Source organism: Podarcis vaucheri (assembly GCF_965113315.1).
Source record: "Podarcis vaucheri genome assembly, chromosome: 5".
In the NCBI taxonomy this organism is placed as follows: Eukaryota; Metazoa; Chordata; class Lepidosauria; order Squamata; family Lacertidae; genus Podarcis; species Podarcis vaucheri.
Genome location: NC_138763.1, coordinates 40,969,160 through 40,994,423, shown reverse-complemented (window position 1 = coordinate 40,994,423; position 25,264 = coordinate 40,969,160). Strand labels below are relative to the sequence as shown.

At 39.5% G+C, this 25,264-nt stretch overlaps 1 protein-coding gene across 1 annotated transcript in view; it reads left to right on the top strand.

Moving 5' to 3' along the window:
• Positions 1-25,264, top strand: part of STAG1 (STAG1 cohesin complex component) — a 103,989-nt gene that overhangs the window by 69,009 nt on the left and 9,716 nt on the right. Inside the window, exons 8-27 of the mRNA XM_082221711.1 lie at positions 1,564-1,715; positions 2,900-2,973; positions 3,388-3,511; positions 6,263-6,361; positions 6,926-7,005; positions 8,144-8,251; positions 8,651-8,765; positions 9,728-9,845; positions 11,767-11,870; positions 14,780-14,872; positions 14,970-15,059; positions 15,330-15,533; positions 16,129-16,199; positions 16,583-16,670; positions 17,652-17,732; positions 19,335-19,427; positions 21,067-21,241; positions 22,999-23,138; positions 23,976-24,077; positions 24,214-24,362. Coding sequence (XP_082077837.1) covers positions 1,564-1,715; positions 2,900-2,973; positions 3,388-3,511; positions 6,263-6,361; positions 6,926-7,005; positions 8,144-8,251; positions 8,651-8,765; positions 9,728-9,845; positions 11,767-11,870; positions 14,780-14,872; positions 14,970-15,059; positions 15,330-15,533; positions 16,129-16,199; positions 16,583-16,670; positions 17,652-17,732; positions 19,335-19,427; positions 21,067-21,241; positions 22,999-23,138; positions 23,976-24,077; positions 24,214-24,362 — 2,260 coding nt within the window. The remainder of the gene's footprint in view (positions 1-1,563; positions 1,716-2,899; positions 2,974-3,387; positions 3,512-6,262; positions 6,362-6,925; positions 7,006-8,143; positions 8,252-8,650; positions 8,766-9,727; positions 9,846-11,766; positions 11,871-14,779; positions 14,873-14,969; positions 15,060-15,329; positions 15,534-16,128; positions 16,200-16,582; positions 16,671-17,651; positions 17,733-19,334; positions 19,428-21,066; positions 21,242-22,998; positions 23,139-23,975; positions 24,078-24,213; positions 24,363-25,264) is intronic.

Here is a 25,264-nt window from a genome sequence, read left to right as displayed (position 1 = left end):
TCACTCAAGATATCCCTCAAGTAATTAAGGAACAAAAGAAGAAAAGGCACACTAATCTAGGAACTTCCTCTCTGCCTAGAACGTTGGAGGCTATACACCACACCCCTCAACAGTATTTATAGGAACTCAAACACCAGATTCTGCTCTGTTCCAGTAACAAGAAGCCGAAAGCACCAGCCTGAAGATGACGAGTGAGACCTCGTCGAAACGTCGCCCAGACACCCCGACTCTTACACGGGAAGACACCCGAAGACACCAAAACCTGCATATATATATATATATATATATATATATATATATATATATATGCTTTCGTAGATTTTCACGGGTACAGGAATGCAGGTTTTGGTGTCTTCGGGTGTCTTCCCGTGTAAGAGTCGGGGTGTCTGTGCGACGTTTCGACGAGGTCTCACTCGTCATCTTCAGGCTGGTGCTTTCGGCTTCTTGTTACTGGAACAGAGCAGAATCTGGTGTTTGAGTTCCTATAAATAAATATATAAAGAAATGTTGCAGGCAGGGCCGGATTGAGGTTTGATGAGACCCTAAGCTGCTGAAGGTAATGGGGCCCTTGATATGTCCTTTGTCAACAACAAATTGTCGCTGTTTTTTGTGTTGAATTGTTGTAAACAAAAATTGCCCCTTTCCCTTATGGGGTATCTGAGAGCCCATACAGAGTCCTTACATAGGTTCCCTATTGGTGGGAGAAGATAACAGAGGCCAACCAGAGAATATTGAGAAGCAAAGCAGCTAGTAAGCTTGATCTTTAGTGATCTGTTGCAACAGGGTGCTCCTTTCTGGGGGTGGTCTTGATCTACAGGGTGGCAATTCCAAAGTCTTTATAAGGCCTTGCACACCATTTTTCTGGGTCCTCCTTCTGCGGGTGAGGGGAGCACCCTGTTGCAACAGATCACTAAAGATCAAGCTTACTAGCTGCTTTGCTTCTCAATATTCTCTGGTTGGCCTCTGTTATCTTCTCCCACCAATAGGGAACCTATGTAAGGACTCTGTATGGGCTCTCAGATACCCCATAAGGGAAAGGGGCAATTTTTGTTTACAACAATTCAACACAAAAAACAGCGACAATTTGTTGTTGACAAAGGACATATCAAGGGCCCCATTACCTTCAGCAGCTTAGGGTCTCATCAAACCTCAATCCGGCCCTGCCTGCAACATTTCTTTATATATTTATTTATAGGAACTCAAACACCAGATTCTGCTCTGTTCCAGTAACAAGAAGCCGAAAGCACCAGCCTGAAGATGACGAGTGAGACCTCGTCGAAACGTCGCACAGACACCCCGACTCTTACACGGGAAGACACCCGAAGACACCAAAACCTGCATATATATATATATATATATATATGGTAGATTTCACCTACAGTTCTTTGATGACATTGAAAGAAGTCTTTGAGTGGAGACTGGAAGAAGCTATATATGGTAGTCTTGGTTTTTATTTTTGAAAAATTATGTTATTTTAAGCATGGAAACCAAGCAAAGACAAGCAATTTCCATCTGGTTTCAGGGACTAAAATAGCTGCCCTTTTTATTGCACATTATTTCTAGCTATGAAGCTTATGACTGCTCTTGTGAATGTTGCCTTAAACCTGAGTATTCATCAGGATAATACACAGAGGCAGTATGAAGCTGAGAGAAACAAAATGATTGGTAAAAGAGCCAATGAAAGACTGGAGCTTCTCCTTCAGAAACGAAAAGAGGTACGTCAATAGACCAACACTGTTCTCCTTGTGTAGTACGTTTCCCAGAAAGCTAGTTGAAGACGTTTTATTTATATTAAAATCCTCTGAAAAGGATTCCATGCAGAGAAAGGAGAAAAATCATTGCAATGGGTTGGACTTGTGAGGAAGTATCCGACACATTTGCATTGTGTTTCAAGAATTCATATGAGCAGTGCATGTAAGTTATCAGCATGGAACATCAAATTATTTTTTTCATGCATCCTGTTCATTTGGCAGAACGCTTGAATGAACTATTGAATAGTAACAGAACAAATGGTTTTTTAATCAGCTCACCAATTAGCACTGAGTGGGAACTGTTCATTTTTTAATGCCGTGGACAAGAAATAGAAATTACACTCACATGCTCCCTGCTCTGCTGCTAGGCTGACCTAGTCTTCTCAAGGGAGCAAACAAGATAACTTAAGGAGCAGACACAAGACTACCAGCACAAAAGAAGCAGGGAGCTTTCAGACAGCCCTTGCAGCTCTTGTTTGAACTGAGCAGGATTTAACCTTCACTCAGCTGAAGAGCAGAAATTAGATCCTCCTGCCTTGGCTGTGCAGGTGCACAGCCAGTGTGTAAGTTAACCCTGTACTCTCACCCAACAACTGATGTCACCAGTGATGTCAGCAGGTGGGCATGGTTATGGGGAGACTGGCCCGTGAACTGGAGGTTCCTCATTCCTGATATATAGCTTGGGTCATATCAGTGTTCAAGAGATCAACTATGATATCAGTAGGAGCACTGATCCAGTTCAACAAGAAAGTCTCCAGGAAAATAATGGGATACCAGATTCAAATGTCTACTATGATAAACTACCGGTAATTTAATAGGTCCTCCCATATCTGCAGAGCATAGAGACTGCTTCTACCATAACCTTAAGCATGTAGTGATTTGAACATAACAGAGGAGCCACCTGATTTTCCCCACTCACAAATCATCCTCCTCTTACCCGGAATAGAAGACAAAGTCACGAGTATGATCTACCATGTGCTTCAGGCCAGATGTTATTTAAATTAGGCCCATGATTTACAGGTTTCATTAGACAAGGGGGTCCCCGGTTCAGATATTCAGAAAAAGAATAAATCTAGGAACCGATTTTCTATTGGAAATGATTATGTTATTAATCTGAAATTAATAAGTAACCTTAATTTGCATTTCAGCTGCAAGAAAATCAGGATGAAATTGAAAATATGATGAATTCTATTTTCAAGGGTATATTTGTCCATAGATATCGGTAAGTGGAGCAATTGCATTTTAGATGTAGGTAGTAGTAAAAGATGTTAAGTTTCCATTTTTGCTTAAAATTTATGAATGCATTCTACAGTAAAAAAAGAAGAATATGATTTCAGTTATGCACACACAGGCTTCGTTATAATGGTATATGGAGACTAAGGGATCAGGCCAAAGGCTTCATGGAAAAGTTACATTTTGAAAAATAAGAAATGGCATTATTGAAGTCTTAGGGGAGACAGTTTTCAGCATGAAGAGCAGCAAGGGTTAAAGGGCTGAGTGATTTGAGGGGCAAAATTGTGAGATTAGAGAGGGTTAACATTGTGCAAAATGATGAAAAATTGCTCTCTCTATATATATGTACACACACACACAGAAGAAGCAGGGAGACAAATTATTTTCTTGCCTTTTTTCACAGTGATGCTATTGCTGAGATTAGAGCTGTTTGTATTGAAGAAATCGGAGTATGGATGAAAATGTACAGTGATGCCTTCCTGAATGATAGTTATTTAAAATATGTTGGTTGGACACTTCATGACAGAGTAAGTTTTACATGCACTAACATAGATCTCCAGAAGCATGCTCTTTTCATGTGCTCTGCTTGTTTAAATGCAAAAGAAAATTCTGCATTCTTTCTTTCTAGCGATATTGTTAAATTATATTCAATTGTACCTGGTTTTCCTGATTTATTTATGTATAACATTATTCATAAGTGTCTTTCTTCATATTACTTTTCCTCATCTCTTGAAAAGCTGTGAATCCTTGTTATGGTCATCATGAAAGAAGCTTCTTAAAATGAAATACATATATTTATGTGGAATCTTCATAATTGTCAGAAAGAAATGTAGCGATAGTGCTGGCATTTATGTTCTAATTTAGGCTAGTTCAATTTTTCCCCTTATGACTGGTTCTACTAACTTATATGGATCAGTTTTCACGACTGGGAAGAAATGGAAGTTGTTAAGTATTAACCTGTTAAAGAAAAATCAGTAGTGCCGGATTGAAGACATTATGTGTTGTCTTGGTTTATAGCCTGCAGTTCATTAGCACAGTTCTTTATATCTGGTATTATAGCAGCAATCCCCTCCAAAACTGGCAGTGCTTCTGAAAAATTAAACTGAGGCTCTTGCCAACATGCATATTCTGTCTGCATTATTGGCCAGCAACATTATCCTGTTGGCTAATAATCATGTTCTGACAACCTGAGGATGTTGATCCATGTTTGAAACTAGATTACAGGCAGCAACCACTTTAGGCATGTCAGATATGTGCATGACCACACACACATGCATCGCACTGAACCTGGAAGTGACTAAAAAATGCCACAAAGAGGGGCGGGGGCAGAACACGTGTTTGCAGGCTTTTTCAATGGTGTTTCAAATACACGTCATTTCTCATAAATGTGCAATACCTTGGAACGTAACCCCTATGTAAATTGGGAGTTGTGTGGCGATAGAATGAAGTTTTGAATACCAGGTTGATTAGTCATACTGCCTTCCTTACAGTGCTCAAGCACCCATGCCCTGAGCTGCTTGTAGCAGGGTAATTCAAACAGTTGGTACTGGTGGTCTGTTATTTAAGGTGTAGATCTTCCAGCAGCCCCCTGTTGATCCCCTTTAATCTGGAAGCAGTAAAGAAGCAGTTGGCTCCTTACCTCTCTTGCCCTGACCTAGCCACTGTGATCCACGCGATGGTCACCTCCAGACTGGATTATTGTAACTCGTTCTATGTGGGGCTGCCCTTGAGACTGACCCAGAAACTCCAGCGGGTGCAGAATGCCGCGGCGAGACTCCTTATGGGGTCTTCGCTGCGAGATCACATTCATCCAGTGCTATACCAGCTGCACTGGCTCCCGGTGGAGTACAGGATCAGGTTTAAGGTGCTGGTTTTAAGCTTTAAAGCCCTATACGGCCTAGGACCCTCGTACCTACGGGACCGCCTCTCCTGGTATGTCCCACGGAGGACCTTACGGTCTTCAAATAAAAACATCTTGAAGCTCCCGGGCCACAGAGAGGTTAGGCTGGCCTCAACCAGAGCCAGGGCTTTTTTGGCCGTGGCCCCGATCTGGTGGAACGCTCTGACACAAGAGACTAGGGCCCTGCAGGACTTGACATCTTTCCGCAGGGCCTGCAAGACAGAGCTGTTCCACCAGGCCTTTGGCCAGGGCACAGCCTGACCTCCTCCTTTGGCAATCCTCACAGAACTCTAGCCCAATGGTTACCATTAATTTGATTTGAACGGATTTAAAATGAAATGATTTTAGAATGTTGTATCATTTTACTGTTGTTAGCCGCTCTGAGCCTGGCTTCAGCTGGGGAGGGCGGGATATAAATAAATTTATTATTATTATTATTATTATTATTATTATTATTATTATTTCTGTGGTTACTCAGCAGCTGTATCCAAAGTTAACTGTTTCTCCACCTGTGTTGTATGAAAATATCTGGAACTAAGTTGCACTGTTGCTGTAATTGCTGCTGCCCACTTTACCTTTACCCCTTATATTAAAATGATGGCTATGGCTGTCATCGGCATGGTATCAGCTGACAGACTTGCCATTCTGATTCTTCTCGATGGCCGCAGTTGCCATAGTCTGTCTTAAAATGTGGACGGAGGGGGCTAGCTTTCTCTGTATTTCAGCCATGATCAAAAGCTTGAATATTGTTCTGAGAAAAATATTGTAGGAGTTTGAATTAATATATAATAACAGTTTCTCCTGATGGTACATATTTGTTTCAGTTAGAGAACATGGCATTTCAATTTTTAAAGAGCAGTAATCATAGCAATAATGATGTTGTTGCCAATAGTGCTGCTGAGGGAAGCAATACCTCAGGAAGGCAAGATTTAGGAATGGTATGTGATACCCAAGCTGTTGAAATGATACTGCACAGTTCCAAATAAAAGAATTACCCTTCCAGTCCTTGTTAGTGTATAATATTGGATTGCTTTTAATAGTTACTTTTGGAGAGATTTATACACCACACTTCAATAAAATCTCCAGGGCAGCAGGAATTTATATATTTTGCCAATCCAATTATCCTGGGAGGAAATTAATTTGTTTGTAATGAAATCTGTAATCTTAGTGGATAGGTGTGATTTTAGTGTTGTAAGTCATCCCAAGTACTTGGTGGAAAGATGACTAATATAGAAAATATGTTTGCAATTTTCTATATCATTAATGTTTAAAAATTTCATTCTGTAAGTATTATATGAAATGAATGGTTAGGTCATTGGTGCATGATTTTCTTGAGGATTTGATTACTTTTAATACTTTTGAATATGTTTTTATTTAGCAAGGCGAAGTGAGGTTGAAGTGTCTAAAAGCTTTGCAGAGTTTGTACACCAACAGAGAGTTGTTCCCCAAATTGGAGCTATTTACGAATAGATTTAAGGTAAGTGTGACTTACTATGACTGCACAAAACTTAACCTTCTTTAAAGTCATGTACAAACAAAATGTATCATGAAGCTTACATTTGTATAAATTGTTCTGGTTGCTGAGATGAGCATTTTTGAGCACTGTTAGACAACTGGCCTTTTAAAGTTTAAAATATCATATGGAGCGTACATGACATAGTGTGTTACAGTCCAGTCTTGGTACTTTATTACTTCCCCTCCCAAAAAAATTGTGTAATAAATTTCATTGGCTTATGAACAGGAATTTGCTATGGTCCACATGCTCTAGCAGGGCCCAGTAGGGTTTATATATTGCCTAGCAGCCACCGTACTGAACATCCACTTCATATATACTGATGTATGACTTTTCTGTTCAATTTTTGGTACACCATTGCATGCAATACTTTTGATATATAGCTTTCTGAAGATGCTTTCATGTTGTTCCTACAGTGTTTTGAGGGGAAACAGCTTGTCATGTTTTACAGAAAAAATTTGCCTGTTAAGACTATTTAAATGTCTTCAGCTGTTTCTTCTGAATTCATGTGTGTTCCATCTTTCTCAGGATCGCATTGTATCAATGACACTTGATAAGGAATATGATGTTGCTGTAGAAGCCATTCGATTAGTCACATTAATACTTCAGTAAGTATGTTTTAAAGAAATACAATTCCCATTTGCCAACAATATATTATACTTGCATTGTGTGATATAAAGTAGTGCATTGTCTAAATAATAAGAATAAGAATAAAAAATTTACACACTGATGCTCCACTGTAGCTATTTTTGTATTACAGTAATCCTCAAATTTTAGTTATTTATATTGCATAAAATGCTCTTTGAGTATTTCTGCCCAAAATGTTCAAGGCAACAGGCTCACCCTGTTTGTGAAAAGAGATCATACAAATGAGAGTGTACCTGATGCAGTTCCATCAGTTTTCCATGCTGTGTTTGACATAAAATTACTTACTTAGGGAGCATAATAAGTTTAATTGCTGTGATCATTTCTGCACATCGGCAGGTACAAGTCTCTCCTTTTCTGATTCTTAGCAATTAATTAAAGCACCTTCCTCGGGCTACAGCTTAGGCCTTGTTCATACATGGATATACTTGATAATTTTAAGGGATGTTTTGCATTTGTAAGAGTCACTACAGATAGCAGTGTTATGTCCTCTCAGATGAAATACTTCTCAGTGGAGAACATTTGTGCCGTCAGCTGCAAGGCATTGCTGTATTTATAGCACTTGATTGTTTAGTGCCTTTGTAATCAGTGCCTGCAGGATACTCGCCTGAGTTAATTAGCTACTTTCAGTTAAATTCTACATCACTTTGAGTATAAAGAATGCTGTCTTCAGGGGAGCCATGTCTGCTTAGGAAAGCCAGCACCTGTTCTGTAAAAGTACTTTGAGGCAATAGGCTGCGTCCAGAGAACTGAAATGGCAGTCCCAAAGGCTGCTAATGTACGAAGGAACTAACTTTCACTGATTCCCTTCCCAGTGCGGCCCCTTGAAGCCCTAGAAAATCTGTTCCCTAGATTCACCTGGACACTCATACACCTGGTGTAGTCTATAAAACTAATTTTTACATGGAAAACAATTGTTGGTTTTAAAATTGCATGGTGTATTTAAGCATCCCATGTCATTCATGTTAAATACCTTGGTTGAATTTTGAATAAGACCTAGTTAGGTTTTCATATATTATCTGTTCCAAATGTAATTTTAGGCAGATAGTAAAGCTGTAGCTGAGTGGTTCGATTCAGGAGGTATGTTTTGTTTTTTTCCAGTGGAAGTGAAGAAGCTTTGTCCAATGAAGACTGTGAGAATGTTTATCATTTGGTGTATTCTGCACATCGGCCTGTTGCAGTTGCAGCAGGGGAATTCCTTCACAAAAAGTAAGCCTATCTAATTTGTCTGAAGAAAATAGCAAAATATTGAGGAGAATCTAGAGAACTACCATTAAAGGCATGGTGCTTAAATGACTAAATTACCGTATTTTTTGCACCATAACACTCACTTTTTTCCTCCTAGAAAGTAAGGGGAAATGTCTGTGCGTGTTATGGAGGGAATGCCTACGGGTGGCATGCATACGGATTTTCCTCCTCTAAAAACTATGTGCGTGTTATGGTCGGGTGCGTGTTATAGAGCGAAAAATACGGTACTTTTATGCTACTTGCTTTTAGGTTATATTTAAAAGTTCTTGTCTATAAGACTTTATTTTAACAGAAAAGTGGCCCAAAATGTTATTTGTAAAACTGAGCCAGAATATGAAAAGTCCTATCCTCTGTTTCTAGACTGTTTAGTCGGCATGACCCTCAAGCAGAAGAAGCACTAGCCAAAAGGAGAGGACGGAACAGTCCAAATGGGAATCTTATTAGAATGCTCGTTCTTTTCTTTCTTGAAAGCGAGGTAAAATTATGCTTTAAATTCCTTAAATTTTGCAGTCTTTTCTTTACAAAAAATGTGTCTAATAAACTTGTTAATTTCCAAAACTATTCCGAGTCTCTTGCTTATTTAGTTCTGGCACTAAGATATGCTGACTTTGTTCCCACCTCATGTTAAGCTACGAATATTGTTTAACTATGGTTTAATGTGCACTATCAGCATTCTAGTATACGTGGCTCAGATGTCCAAGCATTGTTTCTCCCTTGCAATAGAAGAGACAGGTTCCTCACTACAACTTTTTTCTCCTTCAATTTTTAAAAAATCATCGCCCCTGTAGAATTCTGTGCAACTGAAAACTGAAAGCTTACTCATTGTATTAGACATATATATTAATAAAGGTGGTATTCTATTATTTTGTTCTAATGAGCCAGCACAGCTACCTGTTTTTGATCTGCTAAGTAAAAATAATTTTGAAACTAAATATACTGTTTCAGTAACATCATAGTCCCTTTTATAGTATACCATGGCTAATATATGAATGGCTAATTCATTTTTTGTCTTCATAATTGCACTAAATTTAATTTTTGTTTAATTTATCACAGAAGCAAATGTTTTCTTCAATCAGAAAGTGTTTCTCACAGATTGCTTAAATCACATCAGTTTATGAAAATGTAATGCATAATACATGACTGTCATTCTGCCACATGATTTCTATGAATTAACTGAAGCAAAAAATTTAATACATTAATTCATAACAGTCAGGCATCCTTAGTGCCTCACAAGACCCATGCACAGGGCTTTTACAAGCAGTGCTATCAAACTCCCTATTCGCCAGCCATGTTGCATCAGCTACGGCAGAGTAGGAATATAATGTCCATATTCTTAATTATTGCACCACTTACATTCTTATAGAGTACTACTGACAGATATTGATTGGTATATGTGTCTGGGAGACCTTCTGGTCAATTATTATTCATTATTTCTAGTTGCATGAACACGCAGCTTACTTGGTGGACAGTTTATGGGAGAGCTCCCAAGAATTGTTAAAAGACTGGGAATGCATGACAGAATTGCTGCTGGAAGAACCTGTCCAAGGTGAAGAAGGTACGTATCACATTGATTTTATGAAATCAGCATAGCGTAGCCTGCTCTCTTCCGTTTTGGGGCTCTGGAAAAATGAACACAAGTTGACAGTTGCCGATAGTCAGCAGATTGCTATATTTTTACTGCAGTAAAAATTAAAATTTATCTTTATTTTTAAATACTTAAGCTTTCAATTGTACTGTCAATTCTGACTAAGTGCAAGGACCTTGTTTTGTGAAGTAGCTTGTAGCCTTCTGGGATCTTGAGAAGAATAATAACAATTTATCAAATAATATCCTACCCCTCTAATGTAAACACATCCCTTGGAATGACTTAAAAGACATAGTTGGCAGTTAAAAATAAATAAAAACATAGTTTTTCCTGTAATGCAGGGTGGTCCAATTTTTCATACCAAGTGGGCTGCAAGAGTAATTTGACATGGAACATGAGGGCTGCACAATGCCTTGACGTACGGGGGGTGGGGGAGAGAACGACACCAATATTTGGCAGGGTCCTTGAGCCCTCCCACCTTCTTCCCATCTTGTGATAGGTGAAAAAGTGACTTAATTCCACCTTATCTAGGTGGATCCATGCTTGCATTTCCCTAGCTTATTTATTGTAGTTCCTTCCAGTCCCTGTTAAGATAATCACTCACTCAACCATAGCTTCTGCCACTAGGACAGCATATGCCATTGTGGTGCCTTTAGAGGTGTGTAAAGTCCTCTTTAGAGGTGTGTAAAGTCTTTAGCTGTGGGCTAAAGCCTCAACGCCTAGGGCTTGCCGATCGAAAGGTCGGCGGTTCGAATCCCCGCGGCGGGGTGCGCTCCCGCTGTTCGGTCCCAGCGCCTGCCCACCTAGCAGTTCGAAAGCACCCCCGGGGGCAAGTAGATAAATAGGTACCGCTTACCAGCGGGAAGGTAAACGGCGCTCCGTGTGCGGCTCTGGCTCGCCAGAGCAGCGATGTCACGCTGGCCACGTGACCCGGAAGTGTCCCCGGACAGCGCTGGCCCCCGGCCAATAAATGTGAGATGGGCGCACAAACCCCACAGTCTGTCAAGACTGGCCCGTTCGGGCAGGGGTACCTTTACCTTTACCTTTAAAGTCCTCCCAGTACTTTCACTAGGCATTAATTGATGCCTATTCTTCAGTTGAAGTAGCATTTGGTAAAAGTGCCCTTCTTCAGCAGTTTTCCTTTCACAGTCATATATCCCACCTTCGTTAGGGCACTGTTACCAAATGCGTTAGGGACTTCCAAACTAGATAACCTTCACCAGTAATGAGAAGGTTCCATTGGTACTGATCTGAAAGGTGGTTTTCCATTGCTGTTTTCCATTGTAGAAGGACATCAGGACTTCACTCTAGTTTTGGGCTGCAAAATTCACTTTTCAGTTAGGATAAGTGTTGTGTATTTTTCACATACTGCTAGCTATGCTCTTAGCCAGGCATAGGCAAACCCTGCCCTCCAGATGTTTTGAGACTACAATTCCCATCATCTGTTCCTGTTAGCTAGGGATGATGGAAGTTGTAGTCCCAAAACATCTGGAGGGCCGAGTTTGCCTATGCCTGCTCTTGGCTATATATTTTCTTAGCGATATAGGTATTTTTTCTCTTTAGACATTGGTGTATCATTCCTAAATGAACTTTTCAGGTTTGGTGAGTAGATAAACTGAATTATGGAAGCTGCCTGCTTCCCTGCTTCCCTCAAGTTCTGTTACTGCATTCAACTACTAAGTGGAGCCATTTCCCAACCTAATGACCTTCTATAGGCAATGGAGAGCCACCTTTCAGATGAATACCAATGGATTGGAAAAATATAAAAGAGTGCACTAATCAGTTGTAAAATGCTCACAATGTTAAACAAAGATTCTGGGTTGTTGATTCTTTCATAGACAAATTGTCTGCTTTTCATCGGCCCACTTTTAAATTCTTGTTATCTCTTTAGCGATGTCTGATCGGCAGGAAAGTGCACTTATAGAGCTGATGGTATGTACCATTCGACAAGCCGCAGAAGCACATCCTCCCGTGGGCAGAGGAACTGGGAAGAGGGTAAGTTATATTATTTTTCACTAAGTTCTTTTGTTCAGCCGAGTTATATTTATTTTATCGACATGCAAGTAGCTCCCCATTAGAGAACCAATAATTCAAAAACACGTGTTGAGAAATAGTATTTGAATAAAGACTATTAACACTTAAAATAGTACGTCATTGTCTTTTTACAAGGAAGCTCTTGTGACATGCGAGTTGTTAGGATTGATTCCCATTGACCAATGACAATTCAGCATTGTTTCTCTTCAGAATTCCCAGGGAGATTAATGACAGGAGAATCCTGGGGGATTTGCTGGTGGCAGCAGTAGAGATGGTTGCATTGACAGAGGTCTTGCACATACTGCTGCACCATGTAACCCATAGGCCAATATATTTGTTGGTGCAGTAGTGTCAGTGGTCAGCTATGCAGTGCAGCACCAATGCACTCCAGTATGGTAGTTTCTTTTTGATTTAAAACAGGTTTCTGTAGCTTATGTCTTTCAATGCCAACAGCAGAATCTCTCATGTCCTCTGTCATGGTTTCTGATATGCGTTCACTGTCCTCCTTAATACTGGAAACTATGTAATGTTTGTGCTATGTAGAAACATCATGTTTGTCCAGCTCATAAGGAGTCTCAGCAACCCTGTTTTTTAGTGGTTTCAACTTAGTCTACAACTCACCACAGACTGTCTGTTGTCCTCGAGTTCCTAAGCCTACCAGCTGTGGAATAGACTGGGACATGGGGCACCCCCCTTGACTGGAGGACAGACTGCTCCATTAAATGTTGTGGCATCTTGTGAAGCTCACTTTGCAGGTTTTCTGGGGGAGAATCCTTTGATGCTGGTCAGGAATACTCTGAATTGTGTAGGTCAGAGCTGCATTCCTCTGGTCTAGAATAATAGATCCCAGCTTATTGGATAAAGACATAATTTTGGGTTGCACTCTCAAGCATTTGTTGTGAGCGACGATTTCCTTGAGATTTTTTTCAAGGCATTCATTTTCTCCCTGCATTGGGTCGCATTGTGGGTGGTAGTACTGCTGGCACATCTCAGAAAGATGACATATTTAAAATTTTGCTCTTAACCTCTGTGAGGCTGTCTGCTAGAAATCAAAGGGTACAAGGGACTGGATATTCTGGGTCTCTTCATCATATTGGGCCATGCTTACAAGAGCTACCTTTGATATGTAAGAGTGCTCTTGAATGCTGATGTAAAAAAAATCTCTGAACCTCTAACACTAAATTACTGCCTTAAAAATAATCCAATTTAACATGTACTAACATTAAGTCAACAGGGTTAGGCAAGGGGAGTAGGGTTGGCACAAAAATAATGAGACTTCAAGGCACCACATGAATGGTTTGCCATGTTATTGACTAGAAGGTGCTAATTACTCTGAAGTAACAAACAGCTAGCAACAGGCTTTTTTGTCATGCTTTGATGGAGCTGCTTTTTAGCTTCATGGGATTTCATGGTGTTACCATCAGAAGTGTGATTTTTTAAAATCTTAGCCATTTTAAACATGTTAGCTATGACAATATTGGTTCATCCCCAAATCTTATTATTTCCCACCTCTTTGACTGTTGCTGTGCATCTCTCCGCTGTACTTTGTTACTTTCCTACTCATCCCCTTATTGATATTATAGATGTTAACTTGACAGAGTATACTGCAGTCGCTTTGCCATGCAGTGCAGCAGCTGTGAAAGAAAGCTGTCTGCTTTGCGAGGGAGGGCTTGTGAAGGGTATGAAAGGTGGAAAAGATCCTGTGGCGAGGCAGAGTTAGGAATAAGGTCTTCCAGAAAAGTGCCACCAACAGCTTAGTTTTGGGATTCATTTCATTTTCCAGCCAATTTTGCCTCTCAGCTTTGTAGATTGGCAGGTGACTTGAATGGTGCAGTCAAGTCATGGTTAGGGAAGATGCCTCCTGCTGGAAGGATCAGTCAGGGTCCTCTGAAGATTGACCCTGCTTGTGATGGTTGGGTCATTTTTCTCTGAAAAATATTCTTCTCATTTGTAGCTTTTCTAGTGTTTGCTTTGTGTCCATTTATGAGTTTAGTGACCTTTTGCCTCCTCTTCCCACCTTTACTTCTGTCATTCAGACTGCTTTCTCAGGGTCTTCAGTGTTTTTTCCTTCAGTTGTTTCCCCTCAGAATTTACCCTCCATCTCCCTATCTACTTCTCTTCTGTATGCCTCCATGCTTGTTTTTTTGTCCTCTTTTTTGTCCATTGCTGATCACTGGTTGACGAGGGAGAGTGTTTTGATCTACCCAGCTGGGTGCAAGGAAATCTGCTATTGGTGACTTGTAGTGCCCAGAGTTTGGCACACCCCACGTATTAGAGCAAAGTCACCATTTTGAGTATTTGTGGGAGAATCATCAGCATTGGCCACAATAGATCTGTGGTACCATGTTATCTTGTATTGCCTGGCCAAAGCATAGCTTCATTTAATGGTTTGTTAGAAGTTAACAAAACTTAGTTAAGCTACTGATCAAACAAGCCATGGGTTAAGAAACCATGGCTTAGCATTCTGTTCAAACCAAGCCAATATGACATTGGTTGCTAAACTTTCTCTCTCTCTCTCTGTGTGTGTGTGTGTTCTTAAGCTAGTATAGTCTTCAAAACAAGAAACTGAAAGGTGCACTTACAAGTTACACTGACAAGTGTTGCTGTAATAATTTACACTGCTGTAGTTGACCTGGCATTATTACAGTGGAGTCAGCTTTAATGCCATTTTAATAACTTAAAAGATTTTTTAACAATTTAGATGGTGTCTCACTAATATAGTACCTTCCCTGGTCAGTAGGTGCATTTTGTGCCACTTAGATTAAAAGATACTAATTGAAAAAGTTCCACTGATGCCTTTTTAAAATGACTTTGAAATGTTGCAGCCAAGAATTGTACTTTGTTTTGTAATATACTTCTAATTTTTATAGGTTTTAACAGCAAAAGAAAGAAAAACTCAGATAGATGATCGAAACAAACTAACAGAACACTTCATTATTGCACTTCCCATGCTACTGTCAAAGGTATATTCACTAAAGTGTTATTTCCTAATGCTAGTTGCATAATTGCTTTTTGTCACCTGGGTATTTATTTCCCCTTTTTACTTCTCTCTGTTACCAGTATTCTGCTGATGCTGAAAAGGTAGCAAACCTTCTTCAAATCCCTCAGTTTTTTGACTTGGAAATTTACAGTACAGGAAGAATGGAAAAGGTAATAGTATATCCAAATAGCTATTCTGTTTAACTTTCAGGTGCCTGAATATCACAGATTTGTATTGAAGTGTTTGTGTTAGATAAGCTGTCTAATGTTGCTTTTAATGTATGATCTATTCTGTTGGAAGCTGCCCCGAGTGGTTAAGACAACCCAGGCGGGGCGCAAGTAATTAATTGTTGTTGTCTTGTGATACTTTCATGTTTAACTAACATATAAGAATTTATAATACTATAATAAATGACCAGATTTCCTCTCTCTCTCCCACAGCATTTGGATGCCTTGTTGAAACAAATTAAATTCGTTGTAGAAAAGCATGTGGAATCAGATGTTCTTGAAGCCTGCAGCAAAACATACAGCATTCTGTGCAGTGAAGAATATACCATTCAGAACAGAGTTGACATAGCTCACAGCCAGCTCATTGATGAGTTTGTGGACCGATTCAACCATTCTGTAGAGGATTTGCTAAACGAGGTGCATTTGAAATCTCTTAATTATGTACTTTTTTGTTTGTATCCCAGAAAACCAAATGAGAACTAAGTTAAGTATTAGGGGTGTAAAAAGCAAAGGGTCCAGACACAGAGGTGGGTGAAAAAAAACATGAACATATTTAGTCCAAAGCATTTAACTTTTATATCACTGCCCTTCTGTGATATAAAGTCTTATGGGAATTGTATCACTCATGAATCCTTGTACCTGAGATGCAGCCATGGCAGAGCTGAACATCTTCTGGGAGTTCACAGTGAGGTCTGCCAACTGTAGCAGTGAGTTTGAATGGGGAAGGGAATGGGCAGCTTTTGTGCTTGGCACGTTTCCTAGTGAAGTTTTGAACTGAAGTTCAAAGCCTGAAGTTTTGAACGAGATTTGGCTCAGTTTGCAATGGATTCAGGCGTTTAGAACAGGAAAATTTAGTTTCCAAAATACACAGGATCTCAATTCTAATCTTACTTGCCATCACTAATTGTAGGTAGGCTATACATGTATGGATATAACCTCTTAACACTGTACCACTGTAAATTAAGCACAGTATAAAGTGTTCAGTCCTTGATCCAGTATGTTCTGTTTCCAGGGAGAAGAAGCTGATGATGATGACATATACAACGTTCTCTCCACTTTAAAGAGGTTAACGTCTTTCCACAAGTATGTGCCTTTGACATGTTGTTAGCCAAATCAATTGATGTAGTTACATAGCCAAGTTACACGTGATGCACAACATTAGAGAAGATATGAAAAAGTGATATGTAGAACAAAGGCTGAAAAGTGCTAAAGAAATTGGAAGGTTTCAAGTCAAGTGTAGAACTTAAGCACATATGTTGGAAATACTTGATGAAATGTTCAGTGCCACTGAGCAAGATGGTTCTGAAACATACCCATTCTGAATCAAATCTTTGCTTTAAGAGATGATGCACAGTTGAGTTACTAATCCACCTAATCATAGCAATTTTATTGTAACAGAAAAATTTTTGTTATGTTTTTATTTGGTATATTGATATTTTTTATTTTATTTTTACTACTACTTTCAGTGCTCACGATCTTACAAAATGGGATTTGTTTAGTAACTGCTACAGGTTACTGAGGACTGGAATTGAACATGGAGCTATGCCAGAACAGGTAATAATGGCAATGTGTGTTTAGTTTCTACTAAGGAACATAAATTCCCCCTTCTAAAAATAAGTGCAAGAATAAGATTAATTGAGAAATACAATCTACCGTATTTTTTGCTCTATAAGACTCACTTTTTCCCTCCTAAAAAGTAAGGGGAAATGTGTGTGCGTCTTATGGAGCGAGTGCAGGCTGCGCAGCTATCCCAGAAGTCAGAACAGCAAGAGGGATCGCTGCTTTCGCTGCCCAGCGATCCCTCTTGCTGTTCTGGCTTCTGAGATTCAGAATTTTTTTTTTCTTGTTTTCCTCCTCCAAAAACTATAGAGCGAAAAATACGGTGCTTTTTTGCAGAAATGTAATTTAAAGAATTCTAAGTTACACAGTACTTCAAAAGGAATCCACAAGCATATAAAATGATTAATTTTTGTAGACAAGGCTCCAACATGGAATGTGTCTTCCCTGACTGTAGCAAGTTTTAACTTTGCATTCTTAGAAGAGAGCCTGACTCATTATGATTTATATTTTGCACTGCTGATATAGCGATAGGCAGGGTTGTCTTTATCTGTAATAAAGAATTTGTCAATACTTCACAATTAAATGTTTCTCCAGCTACCTAATGCTTTCTTGTAATTCTGTGATGCCTCCTTGAGGTCACTTGTGGTGATGTTTATGTTGTGCTCTAGTAATCATAGCAATGTTCATATTATCAAACTAAAGCATTTCTAGTTTGGGAATCACCTGGCTGAAACCAGAAGTCAGAATACTCAGTATATGTTTCTGTACTGCCTAAAACTTGATCACTGTTTTAAACTACTGTGAAAGTCTCAGTTTTTTTTCTAGCTTCAAAGATAAGTAAATGGCCCCTAAAGTATACTAAAAAAAGGGGGGGGGTAAAAAAACAACACTGCTGTTTCCCCACAAAAAACTATTTATGTTCCAAATTGCATAACTTTGCACTTCTGTCTTCATTTTATGTCCATTTTGTTTCAGATAGTGGTGCAGGCTCTTCAGTGTTCCCATTATTCTATTCTCTGGCAGCTGGTAAAGATAACAGAAGGATCTCCTTCAAAAGTAAGAAACATTTGGATTCTAATCTTTCTGAAGGTGTTGTTACTCATTTGATTCTGCTGTGCTCTCCACTTTGTGTCCTTTCATGTATCATTGCATGGTTAGTTTTGTTTAGTATTTCTACAATGTAGCAACTCATACAGCTGTGAACATAAGTGAGGTAGATAAGAGATTTTTTAAAGGAATTAATTTGAGTCCAAGATTTTCCCTATATATTAAGTGAAATATTAATGCATTTGCACTTGCTTTTGCTAAAAGAGCAGACAGACTAGTATCTCATCTAGACACTGATAGAAAATGTATCCTAGGCTGAAGCAAAGTTTACATGTGCTAGTTTGCTATCTTAGCTGGAACAGAAGAACAAGATTTAACTTCTTGAATGTGCTTCAGAAGTCATTGTTAAGCCTTGTCAATTTGATTTATCCATCATAATCTCAGATTCTTATATGAAGGCCTTGCAGCTTCCTCACAGACTCACTATAACTACCCTCTGCATATCAAGTTCAGGAATAGTTACCATGGAAAAATCAAGATTACAGTGCAATTTTCTCCTATTACCGTACTTCTTCATGTGAATTAAGGCCTGCCTCTAAGGGAATGCTTGATAACCAAATTATCAAGCTACCTCTTTAGTCCTTTGTACCATCCGTTATCTTTTGGACACTAAGTGATGCCTGTCCTGTTCTCCCGTGCTTTTTAGTGGTTTTTAAAGAGCCTGTTCATGGTTGCAGCTCTTATATTCTGACCCTTTCACTTTTAACTTGCTGGCTGTGTTTTAGAACTATAGATCATTCTATTGTTTTTATTGATGAAGCACCCTTGAAGCAGAGGATCTTTCTGTTATTTTTGTTTGTCTGAGTGCCTATGTAAAGGTATGAACTTTTCAATCAAGGTATTAGTCATATCTGTTCATTGAGCTTTCTGGTCTGCAGCAAAAGTAACATCCATTCTCTTTGTTATACCTCATTGCTCCCTGATGTCTTAACTTGCTAATTTTGAGAATGTATGTGATTATGATGGGCTTCATGGATAGTAAAGCTTCCTATTTTTGCAGAGTTAAGGCCAGAATAACTGCATCAACAGTCTCAGAGGAGGCTGTTTCTATTGTGTGTTGTGTTTCTATTTTGGTTTTTTACCTCATGGGGAGCAAGGCAGCTTGGGAAGAGGAGAGGATTGAGTAGGCCCATCTGCTGAAACTGGCAATATTCCACATTTTTTTCACTTTAAAGAAACACACACAAAACTCCCAAATATTGTATTGTTAGATTATACAAATTATATTTTTCTGTCCCTTCATACTATATGCCTGTTACTTGGGCTCTGGTTTTAACAGGTCTCTGTAACTTACTGTCGTGTTATAGTACAATTTTAAAAAAGTGATTCTGAACCACCTTGCAAGCCTTGTCTAGGCCAAAAATTACTTTATTTATAAATAGTGTAATTTGGTTTAGTTTTCTTTTGTCTTTCTGTCTGTCTCAGTAGCTGTCTTGATGGACTGGGGGTTTGTTCAGTAATCCTACTATAATCCTTTTTTTATTTTGGTCTTGACTAGACAAACTTTGATTAATATGTAAACAATTAATTCCTGTTTAATATTTGCTCCAGGAAGATTTGTTGGTGTTGAGGAAAACAGTGAAATCATTTCTGGCTGTTTGCCAACAGTGTCTATCAAATGTAAACACTCCAGTCAAAGAAGAGGTAAAAGAAATTTCAACAAATTTTCAACATGTCAAACTTAAGTAAATATTTTAAAGCTGTGTTTTACACCATGTTAAAACAACACACACACACACACACACACACACACACTCCTTGGTTAACATGAATAATAAAGTCACAGGCATGTTAAATTTTGCAAAAGTGTTTTGTTTTTTGCCTACCAAAGTCATTTTTGTTTGTTGTGGACAACTTTCACAGAGGATAAATATAATTAGCCACAGATTCAAAGATGCTTTCATTTTCTGTGACTGGATTCTGGATGAAGATTAAGTGTCTTCATTGCAAAGAGCTTGTTTTTATCATGTCATGCAGCACAAAAATTAGATTTCCTTTATTTTCATCAGACCTTTAAATGTACAGAAGGAATTAATTAAAATTAGTTGCAAGTAACCTCGAGAACTAGGTGTCATTTCAAAATTCAGTGGACAATTCATTCCCTTGACGCTTCCTTCCTTTTACTCTCATAAGCACTCAAGTTTAATGTAATGTCAGAACCACTCTCATTGAATTCAAGAGTTCATACTGTACTTTTAAAAAACAACCAAAAATGGGAGGGAAAATGTGTGCGTCCTATGGGGCGAATGCAGGCTGTCGCTGAAGCCTGGAGAGCGAGAGGGGTCGGTTTGCACCGACCCCTCTCGCTCTCCAGGCTTCAGGAAGCTCTGCGCAACCCTCGGGAGTCGCGCCGGTCTCCCGAGGCTGCGCAGAGCTGCCTGCAGCCCCGGGCTTCGTGCAGCTCTGTGCAGCCGTAGGGAGCCTGGCGCGAAGTCGCACCGGTCTCCTGAGGGCTGCGCAGAGCTGCCTGCATTCCGAAGCCTGGGGCGTGCTGAAGAGCGTGCCCGGGCTTCGCGCAGCTCTCCGCAAGTCTGGGGAGACCGGCGCAACTTCCCGCCGGGCTCCCTAGGCTTGCGGATAGCAGGCTGTTCTTGGGCCTGGGGTTGGGGGAAGTTTGGGCTTCCCCCGCGCCAGCCCCGCGCCTGGGGGGGAAATAATTCCCCCCCTTTATTTCCCCCCCCAAAAAAAACCTAGGTGCGCCCTATGGGGCAAAAAATACGGTAAGTGTCCAATCTAGAATAATTCGTGGAAATGTGACAATACCAAACAAACAGATGTTAATTTGTGGATGCAGGGAAGGTAAATTATGCCATTAACATCTTCATTGGTTTGGTCATGAAATCTATGATCTGATTCTTAAGCTGCTCCTGAATGGTGCATAGGCATTGGGATGGAATAGGAATCTCTTTCCAGATATAGAATTAGAAATAGATATAGACACACACACACATATTTATAGTAGCTATTACACACCTTTTCTTCAGCTGTCTGGGAAGTAATGGCAAGGATTTATTACCCATGCAGCTTTGAACCTTTTCAACATGTGCACCCCAGTTATTGCTGAAGAATAACTTAGAGAAGTCAATAATAACTTGCTGCTTCATCTAAAGCAGCTTTCCTTAGTTCAACATTGCCCTTAATTGGCAGTTCTCCTCTGCAACAGCTGAATTGTGTGATCCACCAAATACTTGTGTTGAAATCTCATGCTTCAGATTGTTCATTTGGAATCTGAGCCTTTCTTGGTGTCTACAGAGTGATTGACTGCAGTTATTTTGTATTCCAGGCTTTCATGCTGCTCTGTGATCTGTTGATGATTTTTAGCCACCAGCTGATGAGTGGAGGCAGGGAGGGTCTTCAACCTTTGGTGTTTAATCCAGATTCAGGGCTCCAGTCTGAACTCCTTAGCTTTGTAATGGACCATGTCTTCATTGACCAGGATGATGAGAATCAGAGCATGGGTAAATGTTTGTTATCTTGATTTATACTTGCACATAGCTTCAATAACAACACACCTTACCCATTTATCATGTTTATTTCATTTATGGGCTATAATTTCCCCGTATTTATCTTTCCTTATCAGTGGTTTTGTCCTCTAAACCCCGTTTCTAGGTTACTTTATGGGAGTGTGAAATGTGGTATCATTAGTAATTCATCTGTTTCACAGAGAGGATGAGCATACCACAAGCTTGTAAATTAGAGATTGAGAACCTGTGGCTTTCCAGATTACTCCAACTCCCAATAGACCTAGGCAGTATGGCCAGTAATCAGGGATGATGGGAGTTGCAGTCCAGCAACATCTGGAAGGCCACAGATCACCCATCACTGTTGTATATGCTACCACTCATTGCACACCAGTGTCTTGCAAGTAATATCAGAAGTGATTATATTGCATTGATAGTGTTTTGGTGTGCGCAGTTGGAGTATTGCTTAGGAGGGGGTATCTTTATTTTTAGAGCTTATGATTTATGTGGAAATTGTTCAGTTTGGTTGTGTACTTTTAAGGTACAGTGGTGCCTCGCAAGACGAAATTAATCCGTTCCGCGAGTATCTTCGTCTAGCAGTTTTTTCGTCTTGCGAAGCAACCCTATTAGCGGATTAGCGCTATTAGCGGCTATTAAAGGCTTAGCTGCTAAAAGGCTATTAAAGGTTTAGTGGCTTAGAAAAGGGGGGGGGCGAAAAAAAATCTCAAGACTCGCAAGACATTTTCGTCTTGTGAAGCAAGCCCATAGGGAAATTTGTCCTGCGAAGCGCATTGAAAAACGGAAAACCCTTTCGTCTAGCGGGTTTTCCGTCTTGTGAGGCATTCGTCTTGTGGGGCACCACTGTATTTTTATTTATTGTTTATGACTGCTTTTATTTGTGCTTATATAAATATTTTATGTTGTAAGCTGCCTTGGTCATAGTTTTAACTATAGAAAGGTGGCAAACAAATAAAATTATGATTAGTAAAAGAAAACAATTTGAGATGTAATAATTTTTCATAGAATTTCAGTTCGCTATCCTTCCTTTAAAAAAAAAAACTTGCTTGATATTCTTGCCACCTTCACATGTAATAATAATCTATGGTTTCTCATGATGTGCATAAGCTATAGGGAGCCTTGGGCTCACATGCTTTCCCATCACCACTTCCCATGTAATGGATGAGGAGGACTTTGAAAGCATTTATTTTCAGTTTCATTTAACAACAGTTCATTGTATCATCCAGATGTAGAATTGTGTTCAAACTAACCACAGCTAGTTCAAACAAGACAGCTCCAGTAAGTAGGGTTTGAAGTTGGCTTGTCTGAAACTGCCCACGGATAACATTAACCACAATTCGTTGTGTCAGACAGCATGACTGTTATCTAAAACTCAAAGCTTCTGAGGACCTCCTCCCAGCCACAGGGTGGAGGGAGTGTGTGAGCTAAAGCCTGCTGTTTCTCATGCATATTTCACTAAACCATGCTTTATTATGATGTGCAAATGCAACTACTAGACTAGTCAAAATGTCAAATTTGGGGCTTGGTTACAATGAGAGCTCAGCTTCCAGAGTTCAAACTCCTACCAATACTCATAATTCATTTTGAGTATTCACCAAATTGCTGTCTGACTGTGATCCCACTTAAACCATCCAATCATATTTTAGTGAATTGTATTGAGTGCCAGCTGAATTTGTGAAGTAGAGTTCAATGTCAGTTTCAAAGGTAACAAATATGTTTACTGCTTTAATGTCTAGAGGGAGATGAAGAGGATGAAGCTAATAAAATTGAAGCTTTACACAAGAGAAGAAACCTTTTGGCTGCCTTTAGCAAACTTATAATTTATGATATTGTAGACATGCATGCAGCAGCTGATATCTTCAAACATTATATGAAGGTATAGTTCCATAATTGTTTCATTTCTCATAATAATATCGGATTTGTGCTGTGAACTGCATTAACTTCCAGCATGTGGTTTTGCCTTGTTTTGAATGATACTCTTATTGGACAGCGTTAGTACTTTGTCTAGTCTTAATTATCCTTGAATCATGCATTGCAGGGGGTTGGACTAGATGACCCTTGGAGTCCCTTCCAACTCTATAATTTTATGTTTAATGAATCCTGCAAGATTTTTAGTAATAATACAACTGAAATATATTGGTGTCTGGGAGTGATTGCTAGCACTTTGGCCCAAACAATGTGAAACCGACTAACCCTATCTATAGGAAGCTTCCATTCATAGAAATAGAGTGCCACTCATGGAAACAGTCCTTCCATGAGCAGAGTTCTTATTCTATGTGTGGAAGCTTCTTCCATTGAAGGAGCAAAGAGTGTGAATTCAGCCCTCTGATTGGCATCCAATGACATGTTAGGGCTTCCTCTTCCTCTCCTCCCCCACTGCAGCACATCACAAATCCCTAAATTCACTATAAAGCATTGTCAACTGAAGGGGAACAGAATACAGTGGTACCTCTGGTACCGCTAACCCAGAAGTAGCTGCTCCTAGTTGTGAACTTTGCCCCAGGATGTGAAGAGAAATTGCGCACCGGGAAACCCCATTAGCAAATCACACCTTAGGATAAGAATGGTTTCAGCTTAGGAACGGACCTCTGGAACAAATTCAGTTAGTAACCAGAGGTACCACTGTATAGAAAGAGTACATAAAATTGAAGATAGTCAAGACTAAATGTTACATGTCACAACTAAAAGAGTGGTTTTTTTCTCTTTCTTTTAGTACTACAATGACTATGGGGATATAATTAAGGAGACACTGAGTAAAACAAGGCAAATTGATAAAATTCAGTGTGCAAAAACCCTCATTCTCAGTTTGCAGCAGGTAAGAATCTTAGGCATCAAGAATTGTAACTTGTGATATTTATTACATGGCAGCTGACACCCATGTATATGCTGCAGACTTCCATTTGAAACACTTGTGTTTAAAATTTTAACCATTCAATTCTTTCTTTCTTTAGCTGTTTAATGAGCTTGTTCAAGAGCAAGGTCCTAACTTGGACAGGACATCAGCCCATGTCAGTGGGATTAAAGAGTTGGCCCGAAGGTTTGCTCTTACTTTTGGCCTGGACCAGATCAAGACGAGAGAGGCTGTAGCCACGTTACACAAGTGAGTGGCAAGGGATACATTAAAAGGCACTTAACCTGTGTGAGAGATTTTTAGTGTGGAATCGTGTCAGTTTGTCAAATAATAACAGCAATTTGCTGTTCTTTATATTTATGAATTCAGCATATATGCTTATGAGAAATATGCTGGTGTTGGAGAGAAACACAGAAATTTGTTTGTATTAGGTTTATATTTTAAAATCCTTGACTAGTTTACCTCATCAAGGATGTGGGATGTATAGCAATTCCATCTCCCTCTCTAGACTCGGTCAGATTGGGTGGTAAACTGGAACATTTGACTTCTGGTGCCTAAAGTGACAGAAATTGTCTCAGTGGCTTGCGGTGCCTTTTATCACCTTTGACTAAGAGCTCAACTGTTACATGGACAGATAAATGTCCAAATAACAATTATTCATGCCCTGGTGTCCTACTTAGATTGCAGCAGTGCATTATATATGGGGATGTCTTTGAAAAGAGTCTAGAAACTTCAGCTGGTCCAAAACCAGGCAAGATTTATTAAAAGGAACTGACCAATATGCCTGTTAGGTCCCTCATTTTTCATATGCACTGGCTGCCAGTATGCTTCCCAGTCCTCTTCAGAGTTTAGGCATTACCTTTTAAATCCTAAATGCCTTTGTGACACAGGGTACCTGAAGGATTGCCTCCTCCTATGTATACCAGACTCTAAAGTCATATTTAGAGGCCCTTTTCCACATTCCCCTGTAGAATGAAGTTTGATGAGAGTGGGATACTTGAGGGAGGGCTTTTTCAGGGGTGGTGCCCTGGTTGTGGAATGTCCTCTGTAGAGAGGCTCACTTGACACCTTCATTATACTTCTTTTAGTCCCAGACTTTAAAAATTCTTAATCTCCTTTAGTGCTTTTTAAAAAGTTTGCTGGTGGTGGTT